Raw genomic sequence first — 23,457 nt, 5'->3', positions numbered from 1 at the left:
TCAACATTCATCAGTTTTCTACTTGCGTTTTTGTCTTCAAATATTCTCTCTTTAGGTTGTCTTTTCTACTCAAATATTACATACTTCAGTTGCCTTTTGAAAATGTAGTATTATCTGTCAGGTTGGGTTTTCCCTTACTCCCAAACCTCTATAACTAGTCATCACTGGAAACATATGAGAAAAAAAATGAATAAGTTTAGGAGCAAGTAAGGTTTCCTTTTTTTTTTTCCACCACTGGAGATTAAATTCAGGGGCTCTCCACCACTGAGACACATCCCCAGCCCTTTTTACATTTTTCTTCTGAGACAGGGTCTCCCCAGATTGTCCAGGTTGGCCTTACACTTGTGATCCTACTGCTTCAGAATCCTTAGAGACTGGGATACAGGTATGTGGCACCATGCCTGGGTCAAGTTAGGTTTCTCTGTTGTTGCATTTTGCAACTCCAAGTAAATATTGTATTAGTGGGGAGGACGGGAACTGAGGTTTATAATCCTTATTGTAATTATTTCGATGTTCCTATGTCAATAAATATATATTAAGCCTCCCCGCCCTTAGTTGGTCCTTGCTGTGTGGACTGTGAGCTGCTCAGAGTCAGGGGTTAGGTGTGATTTTCCTTGTGTCCTTCAGTCCAGCACAGGCGGGGCACATGGTAGGATCTGATAAGGATGGCTGGGCAGCAGCCTGGATCAATGGGTGGCTCAATGGATGGTTCAATGGATGGCTGTAGAATCAGGACAGTAAGAGGGGAAAGGCGGTCCAGGGTGTAAGGACTTCAGTCCTGCTGGCTTCTGGTGGCCTTCCAGTTGGCAGCCTCCCTGGCCTCACAGAAGCTTTTGAGAGCGGCCTCTTGTTTCTGCCAGTCATGGTCTGAAAGTTCACAGCTGAGGCTTAGCTGCAGAGCCAGGACTTCTCATAAGAATCCAAAAACATGAATCCAATTTCTGACATCCCACTTAGGCCAGGGGAACAATGGAGACTTTCTTGCCCTTTCTTGTTTGGGATACATACATCCCAGAATTATCGAACAATGAAGTCTCCTCTTTCACGCCTGGACTTCTGAACTTTTCCTCTCTCCCACTCTTCCTCGCCTCCACTTCCATCTCCAGTGTGTCTGGTGACTCATGAGCACTGACAGTAAGAGTGGAGGCCAGCTCCTCACCTCACTCAGCCCTGGACTGATGTGACCAGAGATATCTCAAGGTGAACAGCAGCAGAGGCAGGGAGAAGCCAAGTGACATTCAGGACAGTGACACAGGCAAGGTGTTGGGCATCTATACCCACGAGAAGGGCAGCACAGGACTAAGGAAAGTGTGTTCTACGAGGGGACTGGAAAGACCTGTCCTGCTCTCCTGCTTAGACAAATCACTCTCCTGTACCAGCCTGCACATTGTTCATTTGCACAATGCTAGCCATGCCCTCCTGCCTTCCCAAAGGACCAGGCTCAACCAAGATGGCAGACAGCAAAACTGAAAGGTGTCGGATAGAACCAGAAACCTCTGATTACTTTGCTTCAGTTGAGAGACTTTTGTCCCCTCCTCTGCTGTCCTCTGCTTTAGCAAAAGTAGAAGAAAGAGGTTGGGGGAATAGTTGCAGATTTTACACCAGTGTACTGGAGTTTTAAATAGTTGGGTCCAGGAAATTCATGTGGTGTGGCAGCAGGTCACAGAAAAGGCAGAACCTCAGACCCAGACACAATGAACGTGGATCCCAGCTCTGCCGTCTCCTATCTGCAAATACGTGCATATTTTATTATCCACATAGTCTGGTTCCCTGTTGCCTGGGCTTCCTTGATTACCAAGAGAGAAGAAGAAAATCGGCCTCGTTTAGGAGTTGTAAAGCTGGAGGCAGCACATTTTGAGCTGCCTGCCCTTCACAGGCTCTCTATCAATTAAGTGTAAGTATTTCCCAGACCCCAGCTGTACCTGGGGAAACAGGAAACACATAGATAGGTAAGGGGGCAGTTAAGTAGAGAGAGGAGACAGCAGGAGTGAATCTCCTTCACAGCTTCCCCAGGATCCTCGGCTGGCTGGCGTCTCCCCAGACTGCCTGGTTAGGTGACATCATTTGCTGGATTGGGCCACTGGTGGGAAAACACCCACCGCAACCCAGGGTGTTGGCACAGGAGGAAGGATAGAGAAATAGGGATGTTTCCTTTGCACAGAGGGAAGGGAAGACGCAGAGACAGGGCAGGAGAGGAGAAGGAGCTGGGGACAGGAGACCTGCCTTCCGTGCCCTAGGAAACAATGAATACAGGATAAAAAAAACACTTATTCTTTGCTACCCCGTGAGTAGAGATTTGGATCAGTTTGTGAAAATTACAGAGCACAGGAGCTCCCTGAATACCACAGTGAAATTTCTCATAAAGTCGCTTGGGATGGGGCAGGCTGTCTTGAGAAAAGAGGTAGTTTCACCATTGCAGGTGGCACAAAAGCACCTGTGCAGGATTTGGAACAGGGATTCCTCCTCTGGTTGGGAGACATGTCCCCTCAGATCCTGTTCAACAATCTTAAGGGCCATCACAGCCCAGAAAAGCAGGCAGTTGGGGGTGGAAGTAGCACATTGAGAGTCTTTGTCACCTGCCTACCTCTAGAACACAGGAAGTGCTTAGAAGCAGCAAGCACCTGCAGGCCCTCTCAATGGGCTTCATACATCACCTGGCTGGCCCTGGGAAAGCAAGCACAGGTGACTCATCTCTGTGGGTACAGCAACGTGGCTGCCTCATGAACCCAAGATTTCCCAATTCTTCTTCATTTGTTGCCAGATCTCTCCAGGAACTGCCGGCCCTATCAGATTCACAACAAAAGAAGTAAAAAGTTATTGGGTGTTTTACTGGCTTTTGCCCCACCAGAAATCCCTTAGAAAGACTCCAGCTACCCCTGGAGGGAACCAGATGGGAGCCAGGCAGGGTTCATAGCTCATAACAAGGGAATCACGAAGAGAAGAACACAGACAGGAGATGCTGAGATGAAACCGTGACACACTCTCAGATGGGATCACAGTCATTTCAAATCCAGATGAACTACAAACAGCCACCGGGACCACAGTCTTCTCAGCCAGCCCCCCTAAGAAATGGAGTAAGGCCCCACCCAAATGAGCAAGCACAAACAAAAATGTGCTGTCTTCCCGAAAAAGTGAAAAGATCAAATGTTCCCTGAGCAGCCAGCTTATCATCCTAACATCTTTGGTCTCCTCATTCAGAACCCTTCAGCAAGAAACGAAAAATGTCTGTATCACCAGACCTGGCTTCCAATCCTTTCTTGATTGATTCCTAGCTCTGTGATTTTAAGGCTCAGCTTCCTGCTCAGGTAGGAAGAATAACTGTTCTGTAGTTGCTGGGGGAATATAAGACATTTGTAACATGATGATTAATAAATGGTAGTTTACATAGCAACAGAAACTATGGAAATGAAGAAAACTTCAAGTGGAAGCAAAAACAGAAAACTTACTTTACCCCCAAATACTTCATCCAAAAATTTATGGGATTGACTTAATGTGAATTTTTTTAATGATAAACATTTTTTTTCTTTTTTATTTCTCCACTGTGCAGCCCTCTTCAGTGCCAGCAGCCTATAGGCACAGGCCAGGCAATGGTTCAGGGCCACAGTTTGCTCTGGCATGGGACATTATGAAAGACCCAGGGGGACGGGCCTGCCATATGATAAATATTTTAAGAAAAAAAAAGAGGCAGACTGTGTCTATACCCTGAATATTTCCAATAATAATACTTCATAGTACTGGAGTTAACATTTTAAAGGAAACGAAACACTGAGGCTACAGTTGTGTCTTGTCTACTCGGTTTCCTACAACCCCACTCCCAGTTCCCGGGCTGACTTCCTCTTCTGTGTTCTGTTTCTTGGGGCCTCCTTCCTTTACCCTCAGCCAACAGTCACCACAGCAGATTCCTCTCGCGCTGTACTTCCTGCATCCTGGCTAAAGAATCCCCTGCTTTCTCTAGAGCTCCAAGAGCACTCTGAAGAGGAAAGAAGGCCCTGCCTGGCCTTCCAGGGCGGCTACTGTCTCAAGGGAGCCACGATCAGGCCAGAAAGAAGAGTGAGGAATCTTGCCAAGATGCCACCAGGCAGACACTATGCCTGTGGCGCCTCATGACATCTCTAAGAGGTCATCATCATCTCTACTTTGGGAAAAAGGAAGCCAAGGGAAAAGACCTACAGAGAGTCCATGGCTAATACATGGCATTACTGAATTCACATGCAGATTATTTCTTTGAGGCAGAACAGAAGCAACAGGACCACTTCCACTCCAGAGTATATGAGGAAGTGGTGGTCAATGGCACAAGTCCTGGGGTTTTCAGGTGTGGGCACATAGCTGTAGCCTACGTGAATAGCTATTTGGTCATTCTTTATAAAACCAGAACTCACTAAAAATATTTGTACAAAGAAGGGAAAAAATATTTTAAAAGCCCAGTAACATAAGATAAGACCTTAATCTCTTTCATCCCTTTGTTAGTTCTATCTTTGTTAATTCTACATACAGTTGCAGTCAGGAACCTGGATTCTAGATGTGGCCTTACCACTTAAAAGCATGTGACCATGGCAGGTTCTTCCCTTCCCCTCCCAAGGCCTCTGTTTCCACATCTGTAAGATAGGGATAATAACACCTTCTCTGCCTACTCCCCTGGGGGTATTGTAGGCTCTGCTGCAAACAATGGGAGAAATTATACCAAAGTTCCATTTGCACCTGGATATTCTATGTATACCTGTGTCCTGGGAGTCAAGGGGTAGTGGGGCTCTCTGCAACTCTCTTCCCTAGCACCCAGCTCCTTGCTCTTGATATTCAGCAGTCTCCAGAATCACCAGTCTTGTGTAGAATACTTTAATGATCTCCAAAGATTCTCACATTCCTGAGATAGCAGATAACAATAGCTAAGATTATTCTACTTATTACATGCCAAACACTATGTTGGATATTGATAATTTTTATCTTGAATCATTAAAATAATTCTGGATGATATTAGTTTTTAAATTAGTAAAACACAGTTCTATATTTGTGTCTTGTTATGTGATATATAGGTATATCATACCTCTCAATATAAAACTCACATGTTGGTGTTAGTTTTAACCCAGAGAGCACTGGATAATCACTAAGAGTTTGTAAAACAGAGCACAAGAACAACTGAAGTGTCATAGGGAGAGGAAATTGTGCTCTTAATAGCAAAGAACTTTGTGGGAAATCATCCTTTTCATAGACGTTGGAGAAATGTAGGTATTACTACCCCCATTTGGCAATTAAGAAACTGTAGTCAGAGTGGCAAAATAACTTACTCAAAATCTTAGCCAATGAGTGCTATGATGCCAGAATTTAAACCTAAGTCTAACTGGATCCAAAGTCCATTTTCTTTCAATCACATTACATGCCTTGCCTACAGAATCAATCTGGCCTCCTCTGATCACATCCCTCCTCCATCCAAGCACAAGGCCAATTAAAGTTTGGAGTCATGCATAAAAGCAAAAGTAATACTCGTGGCATCATTATCTAGCCTTCCTTGAAATTGAGTGAGTGGAGTGTGAGTTAGGGTAGGTATGGAGAACTGTGGCTGCGGTAGATGGTAAGACTTAAGCTAGAAGTCTTGAAGTGGTCCATATGAAGACTGCTGAAGGAGGATGTTAATACCGTAACATTCTGGGCCAAAGCAACATGAATTCATATAATACACATTGTTTACTGTCTTCTGTAGGCTGGTGCTGGAGCTGGAGTGCTCAGATGGGGTTCTTGCCCACTTACAAGCACTCAAAAATACTGAGTTGATGGAATGCTTTATGTTAAATGTTTAAAAATAAATTTTAAAAAATACCACAAGATAAAGCTTGTTTAAAAAATGCTATTTTTCAGAAATAAGCAGGAAATGGACAAAGAAAGTATCAGAGCTGGGACTGTTTATGAACCCATTCTGGTGTTTGTGTGCCTGTTGTGGAAAGCTGCATGAATTACAGAAGTGAAGGAAGGGGACTGGGGACATATGGAGGTCATCTTTGGTCCACCAGCTTCCCACAGAGGATAGAGAGGCTGGGCCCCTCCTATTCCTGTCTTCCCAGAATAGATAGAACATAACTGGAAAAGGCAGAGGATTTGAGACCTCAGAGCACTAGCCCCAATAATGTACTGCCATTTGAGGCTGTCTTAGCTAAGAAGGCAACACATCATCACAAACAGCCCTCAGTCCTGAGAACCCTCTCCCATCAGCTTTCCTCTATTCAGTCTGGGACCCAGTGGAATGATTACCAGATGGCTCTGCTAGTTGCACAGATTTGTAGCAACCTAGTCCATCTCTGAAGAAGTAAGAAGATAGGAAAGATATTTTTAAAAATGGAAATGTAATCTAACTTCTTTTTAACAGATTATTGGAGTTTACAAAGCCTTTGCATCTACTCTTTCATCTATTTAGATTTGATTCTCAGAATAATCTATGAAGTAGAGACTGTATTATACCCATTTTACAGATGAGGGGAACAGAAGCCCAGAAAAGGTAGTATATGTTAATTATATGCTAATTGCAGTATATATATAAGATAGGAAAGCACAGAGAAGATGAATACTTCTGAGTGCAATAGGGAGGACCTATAGGGAAGGATTCCTGGAGGTGACTCAAGAACTGAGTAGGAATACACAATTATGCACTACGTAGACCAAGAAGGGGAAACTCCAGGTAGATGACGTTGCCAGGGCTTGAAACCATGAGGAATGCTGAAGAAGTTTCAGAAGTAAGATGAACAATGATGATGACAATGACAGTGAAGATGGCAATGATAGTAGTTCACACCTATCCATTGCTTACCATATGCAGATGCTATGGAAACAGATATTGTTCTCAATAGTTTCTCTACGTTAGTCCTCATACCTATCATGTAAGGTGCTTTTATTACCCCCATTTTCCAGATGAAGAAACTAAGGCACAGAGAAGATATGGTAATACAGAAAGGATACTATGTGCTAACTTAAGAAGTAGGAATTTTATCCTAAGAGCCACATATCCTAAGAGAAGGCTTGAAGCACTCTTTGTAGAAAGAAGGTGGCATAGATTTGTGATTTAGAAAGTCTCTCTGAAGCAGGGTGTGCTGGGGTTGAAGAGGGAAAACAAAGTGGGAGCCTGGCTAGGTTATTTGTCCAAAGAACTGAACAGAGACGGTGGGGATAGAAAGCAGAGGCCGAATTCAAAAACTTCTGGTGTTGGTAGGTAGACAATTGTCCTTCACCTATTCACTTCCTCTACCAGTAAAGGCAGAATAATATGTTTCCAGCTACCTGCTTCAGGAATTGCTTGACAATTAATGGGGCAGAGTTCTGACTGCCTTTCATGTGTTAAACAACACCTCTGTGCTACTGGCGGTGCATATTAACTGCTGAATATATAAAACGTGCTTTGATGGAGGACCCAGGCATAATTATAGCTTTCTAATTATTGTTAATTTTACCACAGCTTTGGAACTCTGAACTTTCTCAATGATTCAAAAAGAGATGGCAACTCCTCCATCCCATTAAAGGAGCCACACAGTGGCAGGTTAGCAATTTCTCACCGGCTCCATTCTTTCATTATGTGCAGGTTCGGAGACGTACCCGAAAAAGAAAACTTTGCTCTTCTAGAATCAAGTTATTTATTCAAAGAACTCCTTATAGTCTTGCTGGTTATTTAACATTTTTTTTCCTTTTCATCTCCTAATACTGAATACAGACATAATGTACCAAGCGTGTGAAGGAACTTTTAATAATTGGACACTGGGATACCTAGGTTTTAACAGTGTTTTTCTTTAGATTCTGCACCGTTTCTTTTCCACATTTATTTAAGATCTCACAACAGCTAGGCAGGATATCAAAGGTCCTTCCCAGGAATCTGAGGAAATTGTTGGCTGGGAGACCTTAGTCTCTAAGCCTCACCTGTATCACCTATATAGTGGGTATGATAGGTCGGCATGCCTGCCTGGGCTGGCATGAGGATGAGATAATGCTTGTGAACACTGAACTATATAAATGTGTGCTACTGGAACTTGGGGAGGAAGAGAGGGAATGAAAGAACTTGAAGGAAAGTGTTGGGGAAAGGGAGAGAGAAAGGAAGGGAGTGTGAGGACAAGGTGGGGAGGCCAGCGGCAGCCCTGAGCTTCACTTCCCCCTTGAAACTCCTGGGAATCCCTGCCCCGGAGAGCCGCAGGGACGCCCGAGGTCTGCAGCTAGAAGCCTTGCAGAGGGCGGATCCCTCCCAGGGTGGGGCCAGGAGGGCGGGGCCCGGGGCCCGCAGCCGCAGGTGAGTATCGGTTTCCCTCTTCCCGGCTTTCGGTCGGAGGAGGCGGGAGCAGCTTCTCCTGCCCCGATCCTATCGCGGGCGGCGCAGGGCAGTCTGGGCCCTCCGTGGGATGAGGAGTGGGGGTGATGTGTCACCCAAATACCAGCCGGTGAGTAGTCGCCGAACCAGCCGGGCAGGTCCGGCGGAGTATAAGAGCGGGAAGGAGCGGCCAGGAGGCAGACGCCTGCAGACTGTCCTGGTAGCCGGAGTCAGAGCCAGCGGAGCCCCTGCGCCTAATCCTCCAGTGCCCCGTCCGCGCTCTTCCGCCCCACTATGGCCAGGGGCCCCGGCCTCGCGCCGCCTCCGCTGCTGGCACTGCTGGTGCTGGCGGCCGTGTCTGGCTACGCTGTCGCGCAGTACAACTGCACATGCCCCACCAACAAGATGACCGTGTGCTCCCAGGATGGCCCTGGGGGCCGCTGCCAATGCCGCGCGCTCGGCTCGGGCGTGGTGGTCGACTGCTCCAAGCTGACTTCCAAGTGCCTGCTGCTCAAGGCCCGCATGAGTGTCCCGAAGAGCGGTCGTCGACTGGTGCGGCCGAACGAGCACGCGATCGTGGACAATGATGGCCTCTACGACCCCGAATGTGACCACGAGGGCCGCTTCAAGGCGCGCCAGTGCAACCAGACGTCGGTGTGCTGGTGCGTGAACTCGGTGGGTGTGCGCCGTACGGACAAGGGCGACCAGAGCCTGCGCTGCGATGAGGTGGTGCGTACCCACCACATCCTCATTGACTTGCGCCACCGCGCGACAGACCGCGCCTTCAACCACTCCGACCTGGACACCGAGCTGCGGCGGCTCTTCCGCGAGCGCTATCAGCTGCACCCCAGGTTCCTGACGGCTGTGCACTATGAAGAACCCACCATTCAGATCGAGCTGCGGCAGAACGCCTCGCAGAAAGTCCCCGGCGACGTGGACATCGCTGATGCCGCCTACTACTTTGAGAGAGATATCAAGGGCGAGTCGCTGTTCACGGGCCCAGGAGGCCTGGACATGCAGGTGCGCGGTGAGCCCCTGCACGTGGAGCGGACGCTGATCTATTACCTGGACGAGAAGCCTCCCCAATTCTCCATGAAGCGCCTCACCGCCGGCCTCATCGCCGTCATCGTCGTGGTCGTAGTAGCCTTGGTCGCTGGCCTGGTTGTCCTGGTGATCACCAACCGGAGAAAGTCCGGGAAGTATAAGAAGGTGGAGATCAAAGAACTGGGGGAGTTGAGAAATGAACCCAGCTTGTAGGTACACTGAGGGAAAGGGAGAGGGGTGGGTATCAGATTATCTCAGACCAAACTGAGTCACAATTCTTGATTCTTGGCCCAAAGGAGACATTTCTCTTCCCAAATCCTTACTGCACCCTCCCTCCTCCACACACACACCGAGTTTGATAAATTTGATATTTCCTGGTATCAGGGGACAGCTCTTCCTGACTTCTGTCTTGAAGGAAGCAATTCTAAAACTTCTTCCCTTTGGTCCAAGGAAAACTAACTCTGGGAATTAAGGGAAGGATGGCACTGAGCCACGTGTAAGAAGCAAGTGTCTTACAACCCAGCCTCTTTGCAAGTGATCAGATCTATCTGGAAGCTGTAAATGAGTTTAGAAGGCAAACAGCTCTTTTACTATCTTGAGTTTGTTATTTGATGAGCTCCCCAGTTATCATGGCCCTCCTTATTAATTGGGCCTGTGTAGTATCCTCATTTACCATTGTTTGTATTACCGACCACACAGCTTGTCACTAGGAAAGAAGCCTATTTCTACTGCCTGCCTGAACACATTTTAGATGTCTTAGTTTGAGGGCAGAGACTGCCCCAGAAACAGCTTCGATTCTCAGCTCTCCCTTATTACAGCTGATATCAGTAATGTTTTCTTTTGTAAAATGTTTGTATATATGTCGTCTTTGATAATACTGCTGTGATTTTTTTAAAAAACATGCATTTAATAAAATATGGGAAAGGCACAGATGAAAAGATGGAGTTTGTGAATACTCCCTCCGGATTTATACTACTTTGGCCTCTTCTCTCTGATTTCCCATGACTGGGGTATTTTTATTTCAAATCCTAACACTTCTTTTTTGCAGAGCGGTCATTTCATATTGCTACTGTGGTATTTTCTTAGCGGCCCTAACTGGCCAATTTAAATGCTGGTGAGTTTGAGGCGGGAGGCAAAAACTGGCCACGCTGGCTAAGAGAGGAGCCAGCCTTCTTTGACTACCTCTAAGCAAGTGTTGGCACCAGTAGAGAGGGAAAGGTCTAATTTGTTTCACAGCCCTACTCTGAAATAGGAGGTACTGTTCTCATTTAGTCCTTGGGAAAATTTATTAAGCTCAACATGTTGAAATTCTCCGAGAGGTTAAGAAACTTTCCCATGAAATTAAAGCCAGTGTCTGTGGTCAGCCCTATGAGCTGGCTGTGCACATGGCTGTTTTCTCTAGGATTTTACTATTAATGTTCTGTAAAGATTTTTTTTTTTTCCTTAGTAGCTGTAAAAACCAGGCTCTGGCTCTTTCATGCATTCTCCTCCTCCTCACTCATTTGCATTTATTTATGTGAAGCCAAGCATGGTGCTGAGGAGCAGCCTAAGTGTAAACAATGACAGTAATAACCAGGAAGCTGAGGGTACACTGGACAACTGTAAAGGAGGGAGTGGTTGGCATATCAAATATTCTGTAACTAATACACTACATCCAGGACTTCAGTTTCTCGCCCAGGAATCCATCTCATGCCCCTTTCCCCTCCACAGTCTATGCTAACCCCTGGAGACTGTAACATGGGTGAGAATGGGAGAGACTGCTCTCAGCCAAGGTCTTTGCAGCTCGCGCTGGGGGTTTCAGGTGCTGGAGAAGTTAATACTTCAGGATCACCACAGATCTCAGAGTCTGCTGCCACCCCAGCTGGGGAGGAACTGCTCTTCAAGCCTCAAAAATCTTCTTAGGCTCATACAAGATGTGACTTCACAGAGGGGCAGGGGAAGGATGTGGGCTGACTCCCTATCGTAGGACAGTGCCCAAAGTAAGAATGGTAGCAATGAGAGTGAGACTCCATTCTCAGGCTCCCTGGATGCTTCCCACTTCTGTGAGTCACTCACATGTCTTAGCATAAAGGACCTTGGTAATGGCCTCTGACCTAACCCTTCATTTCTTTTCTTTTCTTTTCTTTTCTTTTTTAAAGAGCAAGTGCCTTCTCTAGTTTAATGTTTCTGTGGCACAGCTGGAACTAGAAAGCTTCATTGTTTCAAGAGTCTCTTCAAAAAAACTATCACTTGACTGCCTAAAAAATAAACAGATTGAGTGGACAGTTAAACAAGGGAGCTCCCCACAAAAGCCATTCCTTCTTTGGAATGTCACTTCTGTATAATATCTATAAGTTTCTGCATTCATTCCAGATGATGACTCCCTGCACTTTATAGCACTCACTGTACAAAAAAAGTACTTTTCACATGTATAATCTTCGAGACACTGACTTACTGGAAATAACTGAAATATTGACAAATCTGCGTTCAAAGCCTGCTCCGTTAAGCTGGGAAGTCACTTAACTCCCGTTTTCTCATTTGTTAAATGAAACTACAAATATCTTATTGTGAAGATGAAATGAGGTGGGACTGGTATAAGTACTTAGAACAACTTGGGCACTTGGCAAGAGCTCAGTGTACGTAAAAAAAATTCTCTTTTCTAAATGATATGCATGGCACACATCAGAAAACCGAGTTCTACAGAAGTCGAGTACTCTCATGAATACACATCCTCCACATGCCAAAGCCGGGGTTTGAAACCTTGCCTCTGGCTTCCCACCCCAGGTTGCTGTCCTATGCACCCAGCAGGCAAAATGCTTTTCCTGGTCCTTTCCTCCAAGCCCCTCATGCTTCTGTGAAACTCAGCTTACCTCTGCTGGGTTCAGGACTCCTGAGCCAGTTACCTTCAGGGGTCTAGCCTCGACCCCCAGAAAACTCCCTCCCTTCCTAATTCACCTTTTACTGTTTGGACTCAGACCTGCAGTTGCCCCAGGAAGGAATGTAAGAAGCAGGTGTGACTCACCTAGCAGGTTGTGGCTTGTCTTCTGAGACTGGAGGAGGCACAACTGATTTCCTTGTGTAGGTCACCAAAGACCTCTCTATTCTGGCTATTTCCTTAATTAGAACAATTTTTAAAAAATTACCCATTCCCCTTTCCTCCACTTACATATTTAATTCAATAGCCTCATTCAGCAGATGAGGAAATGGCTTGCCCAACCCAGCAGAGGGTGGCAGAACTACTAGAGCCCCCAAACTTCACTCTGCCCGTCTAACATTTGTCCCACTTGCCTCCCTGGTTACTCTCCTGCTTATTTATGTTTCCTTGATTATTTCTGTTCTTAGGCTGTGGTTAATCTTTAGCTTTTGAATATCACTTAAAGAGGAGAGATCTTTTGATTAAATGTAAAATGGATGAGCTTGAAGTTACCTGCAGCTGTTTTTCTATTTGTAAAATAGGTCTAGTTTTAACTAACATGCTAGATTTTTGAGATTAGACATGTGAAAAGATGGAATATGCACTCAGTGAGTGATCACTCTTGTGTGAACAACAACAACAAAAGTTACCCTAAGATCATGGGGAATAAATTACCAGTAATGGTTAAGTTATTTCAGTGGAATGTGAGCAGAACTTCCACCCCACTTTCTTAAGAGGACATCTCCATTCTTAGACTTCAACCTTGGAAGCCACATGTTTATAGAAGCAGAGCAATCACTCACCTGGTTTGTATAAAACAGCTATGCCCAACACTCCAACATGAAGGCACAGGCAATGATGTTATCAATAGGACCCCTACAGCTCAGGAAATAATGTTAAGAGTTTATAAATGGGATGATATCAAGTTAACAAAAGCTTGTTCACAGCAAAGGAAACAATTAAAAATGTGAAGAGAGAATCTACAAAATGGGAGAAGATCTTTGCTGATTACTCTTCTTACAGAGGATTAATATCCAGAATATATAAACACTTAATACCAAAACCACACACACAAAAAATCCAGTTAACAAATGGGCAAATGAACTAAACAGACACTTTTTAAAAGAAGAAATACAAATGACAAATATGTGAAAAAATGTTCAACAATTAGGGAAATGCAATTGAAACTACACTGAGATTTCATTTCATACCAGTCAGAAAGGTAGCTAACACTAATAAATGCTGGAGAGGATGTGGAGAAAATGAAACACTTTTAACACTGTTGGTGGGATAGTAAATTAGTACAACCACTATAGAAATCAGTATGGAGATTCCTCAAAAGACTAGGCATGGAACTACCATATGACCCAGCTATACCACACCTTCATATTTCTTTTTCCAAAAGAAAAGTCAGCATACTATTATGAAACACGCCTACTTATGTTTATAGCAGCACAATTCACAATAGCCAAACTATGGAACCAGTGTAGGTGTTTGTCAATGAATGAATGGATAAAGAAAATGTGGTAGATATACACAATGGAGTTTTATTCAGCCATAAAGAAGAATGTTATTGTCATTTGCAGGAAAGTGGATGGAACTCAAGAACATTATGTAAAGCAGAATAAGCCAAACTCAGGTTAAGGGTTGAACATTTTCTATCATCTGATGAAGCTAAAGAGGAGAAAGGAAAAAAAAGTTGGGGGGTGGGACTCATGAAAATCAAGAAACATCAGTTAAATAAAAGGGATCAGGCAGAGGGAGGAGGAGAGGGAAAAAGGAAATACTGGGGAATGATATTGGCTAAATTATACTGTTATATGTTTTGCGAATACGAATATGTAACAACAAATCCCACCATTATGCACGGCTACAATGCGCCAATACAAATATGGAAAAAAAGCTCAGCTATGCCTATCCAGGTGGCACACTGATCTTCAACTAGGATGTGAGAGATAAATAAATGCCTCACTTGTTAAACTACAGGTTGAGTATCCCTAATCTGAACATCTGAAATCCTAAATGCTCTAAAATCTGGAACTTTTTGAACACTGACCTGGTACCACAAGTGGAAAATTCCATACCTCAGCTCCTGTGAGGAGTCATAGTCAAAACACAGGTTCACTAAAAATGTACAAAGTCATCTTCAGGCTGTATGTACAAGGTGTATATGAAACATAAATGAATTTTGTAAGTTTAGAATTGTGTCCCATCCCCCAAGATATCCCAATATGTATATGTAAATATTCCCAAATCTGAGAAAAATCCAAAATTGGAAATAATTCTGATCCTAAGCATTTTGGATAAGGGATACTCTCATGTTATCAGATCTCCCTAACAGTCTTTTGTTTTTATTTTAGCTTATTCTTTTACCCTAATTGGCATAAGTGGCTGTATTATTCCTATAACAAAGGAGAAAACTAGGAGACAGAGAATGGCCCTTATGGAAGACAACCCAGAGAGTCCAATGTCCCTTCCATCACATGAGGATGCAGCAAAAATATGCTGTCTCTGAGCCAGGAAGCAGACCCTCACCAGACACTGAATCTGCTGGCCCCTTGATCCTAGACTCCCCAGCCTCCAGGACTATGATAAATAAGTTTATTTATAGGCCACTCAGTCTATGGTGTATTGCTAGAACCATCCAGATGAACATGGTTTAAAAGAGAGAGCTCTATCTCTACAATCCTCGTCTTGATTTCCCTTTTAAACGAAGTATTTTCCAAGGAGGAGAATGAATTCCTGGCAGAATTATTTCTATATCCCACAATGGGAAGCATAACATATAATGAGCACCCAGGAAATGTGTTGAATTGAACTGGTGGGTTGCCAATTATTGAACACATAGACTGTGCCAATATTTTCACTCAAGCTCTAACCTCACAATGTATATCACAGCAACCCGTGAATATGAAGTATGTTCTGTCATTACTGTTTTACCAAGGAGGAAACCAGGGTCTTAAACAAGAGGTCACATAGCTGGTAAGAAGCAAGGTAAAGTTCAAATGTGGGCTTGCCTTCTTCCAGAGACTGTGCTCTTACCACTGCAGCCTAGAGCACCACAGGATGAAGAACCCTGTCTCACAGCAAGCAGTGATGGTGCAGTAGCGAGATTTATTCTCAGAGACTTAGATGGACTCCCTCAAAGGACCATTCAGGGATTTAACAGATGTCTTTTACAATCAAGCATGTCCTGGTGGCCAGGACATTTCACACAACAGTGTCAGATAGCAAGGGAGTTCAGAGTGTGACTGAGACATCCAGTGTAGGGGCCACAAGGTCATACGTCTTCTCATGGGTTCCGCTGATCTAGTCACGGTCCCTTTCCTCCCAAGGAGACGAGATGCCTCGGGAAGTTGAAATGCCTGTTTTCTGCTGGCTAATGTGTTGACTCTTACTCTGGATCACTTCCCTTTACCTTACCCAGCTCAGCTGGACCTCCTTGTGGAGCATAGAACTGAGATTTTACACTGAACTAGGAGAAGAGCTTGCCGTGGTACCAGGGGCACAGATCTCCTGTCTTCAGGGTAATTCCCTAACAGCGAAGAGTGCTAGCCCTGTAATTTATCCACCCTGCCCTTTCAATAATCCTTTTCTTGAGCTTACTATGAGAGGCAATCATGAAACCTCAGGTGATATTTACCAGCATCTGAGAATGTTTCCAGAAGGGAAATGACAACTGGAAGGTGTCCACCAGGACATGCTTGATTGTAAAAGACATCTGTTAAGTTCCCAAATGGTCCTTTGAGGGAGCGCATCTAAGTCTCTGAGAATAAATCTCACTACTGCACCATCACTTGCTTGCTGTGGGACAGGGTTCTTCATCCTGTGGTGCTCTAGGCTGCAGCGGCTGTCATTTCCCTTCTGGAAACATTCTCAGATGCTGGTAATATCACCAGGGGTTTCATGATTGCCTCTCATGGTAAGCCCAAGAAAAGGATTATTGGAAGGGCAGGGTGGGTAGATTACAGGGCTAGCACTGTTCACTGTTAGCGAATTACCCTGAAGACAGGAGACCTGTGCCCCTGGTACCACAGCAAGCCCTTCTCCTATTTCAATGTAAAAGCTCAGTTCTATGCTGCACAAGTAGGTCCAACTGAGCTGGGTAAGGGGAAGGAAATGATCCAGAGTAAGAGTCAACACATTAGCCAGCAGAAAACAAGCATTTCAACTTCCCAAGGCATCTCGTCTCCTTGGGAGGAAAGGGACCATGACTAGATCAGCGGAACCCATGAGAAGACGTATGACCTCTTGGCCTCTACACTGGATGTCTCAGTCACACTCTGAACTCCCTTGCTGTCTGACACTGTTGTATGAAATGTCCTGGCCACCCTATGAGGTTTTTTTTTAATTGTTTGTTTGCTTTTTTAGTTATTTTTTTGGTTGGGGGGGCGTCTGGAGGGTACTAGGGATTGAACCCGGGGTGGGGGGGGACAGCCACTGAGCCACATCTCCAGCCCTTTTTATATTTTATTTCAAGACAGGTTCTCACAAAGTTACTCAGGGCCTCACTAAGTTGCTGAAGCTGGCCTCAAACTTGCCATCCTCCTACCTCAGCCTCTCAAGTCACTAGGATTACAGATGTGTGCCACTGCACCCAGCTACTCTAGTGTTTTGATGTAAATGTACATTATCATATGATACTGAATAATGTGCTTCAGAAGGTGGGAAGAGGTACTTGTTTTAGTCAGTTTTTTCATCTCTATGACCAAATGCCTGACAAGAACAATGAGAGAAGGAAAATTTTATGTGGAAGCTCAGGGTTTCAGAGGTCTCAGTCCATAGATGACCTGCTCCATTGCTCTGTGCTGGAGGTGAGGCAGAACATCATGGTGGAGGGGTACAGAGGAGGAAAGCAGCTCAAGACATGGCACCAGAAAGTAAAGGAGAGAGAGAGAGAGAGAGAGAGAGAGAGAGAGAGAGAGAGAGATCCTCTTAACAAGGACAAAATATATTTCCCAAATGCACACCCCTAATGATATATCTCTTCCAGTCACATCCTACTTGTCTATGGTTACCATCCAGTCAATCCATTCAACTGGATCAACTTACTGATTAGGTTAAGGTTCTAAAAATCCAATCATTTCACCTCTCAACTTCTTTGCACCGTCTCACACATGAGCTTCTGGGGGAACCTCATATCTAAATCATAACAGCATTCATTAATCCAGCAGATGAGACTTCAAGTCCTGATTGTTGCATTCTGAATGTGTGACTTTGAATACAGCAGTTCATTTTCCTGAATCTCACTTTTGAATCATAAAATGAATTTAGTGAAGTCCACTCACTCTAGCTCAGAGAGCTCAGTGGGACTGAGGTAAGCTTAGCCCAGTTTGACCTGGGCTGGCTATCTCCGGAGTGCAGAGGCCTCTTGTAATTGTGGTGGTCACTCTGGAGCAATCACAAGTTGGGCCTCCTGTGTTTTTTAAGATGCAGAGCATTCCCAGCAGCTCAGGAGGCTGAGGCAGGAGAATCATGAGTTCAAAGCCAGCCTCAGCAAAAGTGAGGCTACTCCGTGAGACCATCTCAAAGAAAATACAAAATAGGGCTGGGAATATGGCTCAGTAGTCGAGTGCCCCTGAGTTCAATCCCTGGTTACCGCCCCCCCCCCAAAAAAAAAAAAGATTCATTGATCATTCATCCATTCCTTCAAATACTCTTTGTTGTATTTTATGCATATATGGTACCTATTTGGGGAATATAGGATGAAATGGACAAATGAAGTTTCTTTGGTGCTTATTTTACATTTTTTTTCTTATCAGGAACCCCCATGACCTTCTCAATGGGAGAAACACCCCCGTTTGTTGAGTCTTAGTGGGAGACCAGATGGTTCTGGAGTGGTGGGACATGGGCACGTGACCTTGTTCAGCCAATGGAACACTCCTGACTAGGACATTGTTCTAAAGGCCACAAAGTCATGACTCAGGCCAGCTGAGAAATCACTCACAGCAAATTGACTTTGCCAAGAAGAGCACAGCTATGCTAGAGAAGGACCAATTGTCCACCAGTGGAGAAATACTTCTGTTGCCTCATAGCTTGACCTTGGCCATGTTCCCTGCTGCACAGCCCAACTTTAGTACTTGGTAATTTTCTGCATCTGATTTCTGCCTTCCCATGGATTCTGCAAACTTCCCCAAAATCCTCCAATAAATTCCTTTTATGTTTAAGTGCAGCCAGAATCAGTTTTCGTTATTTACAATCAAGAATCTTGACTCCCAGAGTCTCTACCCTTATGGAACTAAAAGTCAGTTATTAACCACATAATCACATAAGTAAGGGCACAATTAAAAAATCAGACAAGAAAAAGAGCAACTATGGATTATGGGGAGTCACTTCCTTAAAGAATTAATGCTTGATCTGAATTGCAAGATAGAAAATGTTATTTATGAATGGAGAAAAGCATTTTAGTCAGGGAAAAAGCACATGCAAGGAGCCTGAGGCAGAAGGGTGTGATTCATCTGATGGCCTGAGAGTAGATCAGCAAGCGTTGAACATGGATAGCACTATGAACTGGTGCTGCATGAGGTTGGGAAAGGAGGCTGGGACGGACAATGGAAGACCATCTAAGCCTATGAAATGTTCTGAACTTTGTGCAAATGACAAAACCATGCCCTTCATGCAGAAAGATTAGAAAAAAGCATTCTATATAGTTGTACTTAGGTTGCAGCATAGGACATGACAAATGCACCCATCACCCACTATAACTTAGCTTTGGCCGCTCTTCTGTTAAGAGCATAGGGATATCATTTAAAAAAATTATTTTAGGAAGTAACATAATCAGATTTGGGTTTTAAAAAGACCACTGTGGCTGGAATATGGAGACTAGGCTGAAAAGGAGCAAGAATGGAGATAAGGAAACAATACAAGTCCAACTTTAGGAGTATTTAGGTGATTGAGACAGCATGAACTAGGGATGGAGCAGAGTGGTGCTGATGGGGGGATGTAGGGGTACTGGAGGGATAGTTAGGATGTAACTATGGGCATGGAGTCTATATGGGGAAAAGGAGAGGCTGGATTAAGTGGCCAAGACTTGCCTAGGTACAACTTTGCAAGTAGCCAAGCTATTTGCCAGTGTGTGATCTTGGATCAAGTTACTTAACCTTGGGCCTCTGTTTCTTCACTTGCAAAGTGAGAACAATGGTATATCTACCCCTCCCCACAGGAGTGGTGAGAGAAATAAAAACCTTAGTGTATATATACCTCTCTGACTAGCGCCTGGCATATCTTGAGCACTCATAAACCTTAGCGATTGTTGAGGTTTTCTGAAACTGGACCGCACGGTGCCTTTGCAAGCTCCTTGAAAGGGTGCTGCTCCTTTTATTCTCCTCATATTTCAGTGTGTAGAACAGTGCCTGGGGCATAGCCAATGCTCAATTATTAATGCTGATTGAATGGATGGAGGGATAAGATGGGTGTAGATATCTCCCAGAAGGAGTCCTGGACTGTGAGTTTAGACAGGGCCAAATGTGTCCCTTTGACTGTGGGATCAACTTTTCAAGGGGTTAGATTGCATAGAGTTTAATTTATATCTCACCACTGAAAATTATATTCAGAAACAAAAGGAAGAAAAAGAAAGCTACTTTGGATTCCATGAAGGTTTCTTAAGAAAAGCAACATAGAATGCAATTAGGTAATTTATGAGTAGAATAAATACAAGACAAGCAAGGAAAACAGCCCAATATAGTATGTAAAAAGTTAATAGCTTTAGTATATAAAGCTATTAACTTTTTAGTATATAAAGCTATTAACTTTTTAATTAATTTAAAAAAACAGTTCAAGTCTCAGCGATGTACCTTTGTGTAAATTAGAAAGGGCGCCCCCCTCTGGGCAGACAAATTAGAAAAAGGCATTCCATCTCCTTGAAGTGCTCTTGCAGGGCAGGACTGAGCAAGCGTATGGGGACAATGGTGCCCTTGTAAGAAGAAACAAGGTGCTCCCTCCTGAGTTGAGGGTACACAGGTTGGTGACTGGAATCAGGCTTGATTTTTGGCCCTTTGCACCCCCTTGGCCTTTGTGTGGCACATAACACAGAACAACCCCCTGAGATGACCCCGAGTTTGGTAGAAGATGATCCAAGGTCATGAGTAGATAATTCCAGAAAAGGAGACTGAAATGGCAATTATTTAAATCTTTGAGTTTAAAAGAACAGTGGATAAAAAACTTTCTTGCAAAATTAATAAAATGGATTTTGCTCAGTGCTGGTGAGAGGGGTGTTAATTGGTATGTCCTTTCTGGAAAACATGTAAACAATATCCACCAAATATTCAGTGGACAATATCCATTGAATTGAGATGTTTTGGGTGTTCATTTTCTTTGACATCCTAATTCCATATCAAGGATTTTATCTTAAGAAAAAATGATGAAAACAAAGATTTACATAAAAGACATATTCCCTGCAGCAGTTCTAAAAAGTAAAAAGGTGAAAATAATCTAAACATCCAACAGAGGGATGGTTATACAGGTCTACAACTCCTTGAGATCTGGTACATTTCAGAATCAGAAAGTTTTCAGATCACATCAAAACTTGGTGCATATATTATTTAATCTCCTCAGCGGTGATGGCATCCTTTAGTCATTACATCCAGATTTCTGTCTTAAATCTTATAAATAGTTCCACTAAATGATATAAATAGGCCATAACATCAATAGGTCACTTTAGGTCAGCTTTAGTGACACAGGAATTTGCACCAAATTTGCAAAATAGCTTTTGGTTTTCAGAGCATTTTGGATTTGTAGGTAAGGAATTGTGATTTTGTACAAATTATGGTATAGTCCTTGAAGATTTTTTAATATGGAAAAAATATACTCAGCGTTATTGTTTGGATGTGAGGTGTCCTCAAAAGCTCACGTGTGGGACAATACAAGAAAGTTTGGAGGAGAAACAATTGGGTCACAGCCTTAACTTAATCAATGAATTGATTCTTGGTGGGATTAACTGAGTGGTGACTGGAGGAAGGTGGGGTGTGTCTGGAGGAAGTGGTTCATTGGAGGCGTGGCTATGGGGTATATATTTTGTATCTGGAGAGTGGAGTCTCTCTCTTGCTTCCTGATCATGTGAGCTGCTTCCCTCTGCCACACTCCTCCACCATGATGCTCAGCCTCACCTTGAGCCCTGAGGAATAGCGTCTGCTATCTGTGGATTGCCACCTCTGAAACCATGAGCCCTCAAATCAACTTTTCCGCCTTTATGATTGTTCTGTTCAGATCTTTTAGTCACAACAGTGAAAAAGCTGACTAAAACACTCAGTATACTGTGGAGCTAAGTGAGGAGGGGAAATGTAACAAAATTACACAATGATTCCACTCCATTAAAAAAAAAAATGGGAACAAATTAAATCGGAACTGACCATAACTGCTTTCCTCTCACTCCACATCCCCCACACCCTGACATCCCTCTTTTTAAAAAACATATCTTTGAGTAAAATGGTATGAGTGGTTTTCTTTAATATCTTTATTTTACTTATTTATTTTTATGTGGTACTGAGGATCGAACCCAGCGCCTTGCATGTGCTAGGCAATCGCTGTACCACTGAGCCCCAGCCCCAGCCCCTAGAATGGTATACATTTTCTCAGTCGGGAAATCCACTATTTTCTTTTAGTCTGTTTTACTTCAGCCTTGAAGAACCTATAAGGGCAGAAGCAAAGGAAACCTTCCTGGTGGCCACCTCCTGTTTGCCGAGAAAGAGTAGGAGCCTTTGCGCATACTGAGGGAGGCCCTGTGCCCAAGGGAGAGGCTAAAGAACAGGATTAGGAAAGATGTTTTGGACTCCACGGAGGAGCGGTGGGGGAGAAGATCACTTGGCAGGAGATAGGACCATGTGTTAGTTTCCTGGGGATGCCATTCAAAGTACCACAAACTGGATGCCTTAAAATGGCAGACATTAAATTCACATAGTTCTGGAGGAGATGTCAGCGGGACTGTGTTTTCTCTGAAGGTTCTGTGAAAAAGTCCTACTTTGCAACTTCAGAAGCTGGAAGTTGCTGACAATCCTTGGTGCTCCTGGGCCTGGGGCAGTGTAACTGCAAACTCAACTCCCTTGCCATGCTGTCTCCCTTTTGTGTGTCGCTGTGTCCAGATTTCCACCTTCTTATGAGGACAGCAGCCACTGAATTGGGGCTCCCTCTAATCCAGCATGACCTCATCTTAACTTGATGACATCTGCAGAGACCCTATTGCCAAATAAGATTACATTCCTGGGTTCCAGGTAGACATGAGATTTTTGTTATTTATTTATTTATTTATTTATTTATTATTATTATTTTTGTGGGAGGGTACTCTTGGACCCAGTTCAGACACCTAGTGACTGAGGATCCAACCCAACACCTTGCATGTGCAAGGCAATCGCTGTACCACTGAGCCCCAGCCCCAACCCCTAGAATGGTATACATTTTCTCAGTCGGGAAATCCACACTCAAGTGGAGCAGAAGGTACAGACATTCTTTTGCATCTCTTGCCCCCACACATGCATAGCCTCCTCCACTATCAACATTCTCCATCAGAGTAGTACATTTCTTATAACCAATAAACCTGCATCAACACATTATTATCATCCAGAATGCATAGTTCATATTAGGGCTTTCTCCTGGTATCATGCATCTTATGGATTTGGACAAATGTATAATATCATGTATCTACTACCATAATGTTTTGACTACTGTAAAAATCTTCTATGCTCTACTATTCATTCCTGCATCCCTCCAACCTCTGACTACCTCTGATGTTCTTATCATGTTCATAGTTTAACCTTTTACAGAATGTTATATAGTTGGAGAAATACAGTCTGTAGCCTTTCCAGACTGGCTTCTTTAACTTAGTAACATGTGTTTAAGTTTCTTCCTTGTCTTTCATAGATCAATAGCTCATTTCTTTCTAGTGCTGAGTGACATTCCATTGTGTGGATATACTACATTTATCCTTAGCCTACTGAGGAACATTGTGATTACTTCTAAACTTGGCAATTATGAAAAAAAAAAACTGTTGTAACTATGTATGAAGTATTTTTTTTTGACACTTTTTTCCCCCAACACCTTGGGTTAAAAGTCAAGGAGCATGATTGTTGTATTGTCTGTTAAGAATATGTTTAGGGGGGCTGGGGTTGTGGCTCAGCTTTAGAGTGTTCGCCTAGCACGTGCGAGGTGCTGGGTTTGATCCTCAGCACCACATAAAAATAAATAAATAAATAAAGTAAATGTATTGTGTTCAACTACAACTAAAGAATATTAAAAAAAAAAAAAAAAAAAAGAATAT

At 43.7% G+C, this 23,457-nt stretch overlaps 1 protein-coding gene and 1 non-coding gene across 2 annotated transcripts; one reads left to right on the top strand and one right to left on the bottom strand.

The window, feature by feature from the left end:
• Window positions 1–3,537: 3,537 nt before the first annotated feature.
• LOC124097061 (small nucleolar RNA SNORA42/SNORA80 family) lies at window positions 3,538–3,666 on the bottom strand. Its single transcript, XR_006853101.1, has one exon. It is a non-coding gene; the product is annotated as a small nucleolar RNA SNORA42/SNORA80 family (small nucleolar RNA).
• A 4,633-nt stretch (window positions 3,667–8,299) lies between these two features.
• Tacstd2 (tumor associated calcium signal transducer 2) lies at window positions 8,300–10,254 on the top strand. Its single transcript, XM_046451014.2, has one exon. It carries the CDS (start codon window positions 8,567–8,569, stop codon window positions 9,527–9,529), a length of 963 nt encoding a protein of 320 aa, XP_046306970.1. The 5' UTR covers window positions 8,300–8,566; the 3' UTR covers window positions 9,530–10,254.
• The last annotated feature ends 13,203 nt before the right edge of the window (window positions 10,255–23,457 follow it).

Source organism: Marmota monax, unplaced genomic scaffold, assembly GCF_021218885.2.
Source record: "Marmota monax isolate L192 unplaced genomic scaffold, Marmota_monax_Labrador192_F-V1.1 WCK01_AAM20220418_F8-fsc00023, whole genome shotgun sequence".
Taxonomy (NCBI): domain Eukaryota; kingdom Metazoa; phylum Chordata; class Mammalia; order Rodentia; family Sciuridae; genus Marmota; species Marmota monax.
Note: the sequence above shows the minus strand (reverse complement) of the source record. Positions and strands in the feature narration are given on the sequence as shown.

Bases quoted from the DNA above. Each gene is read 5' to 3' on its own strand.
- Tacstd2 (XM_046451014.2), top strand. From the start codon at position 8,567: ATGGCCAGGGGCCCCGGCCTCGCGCCGCCTCCGCTGCTGGCACTGCTG.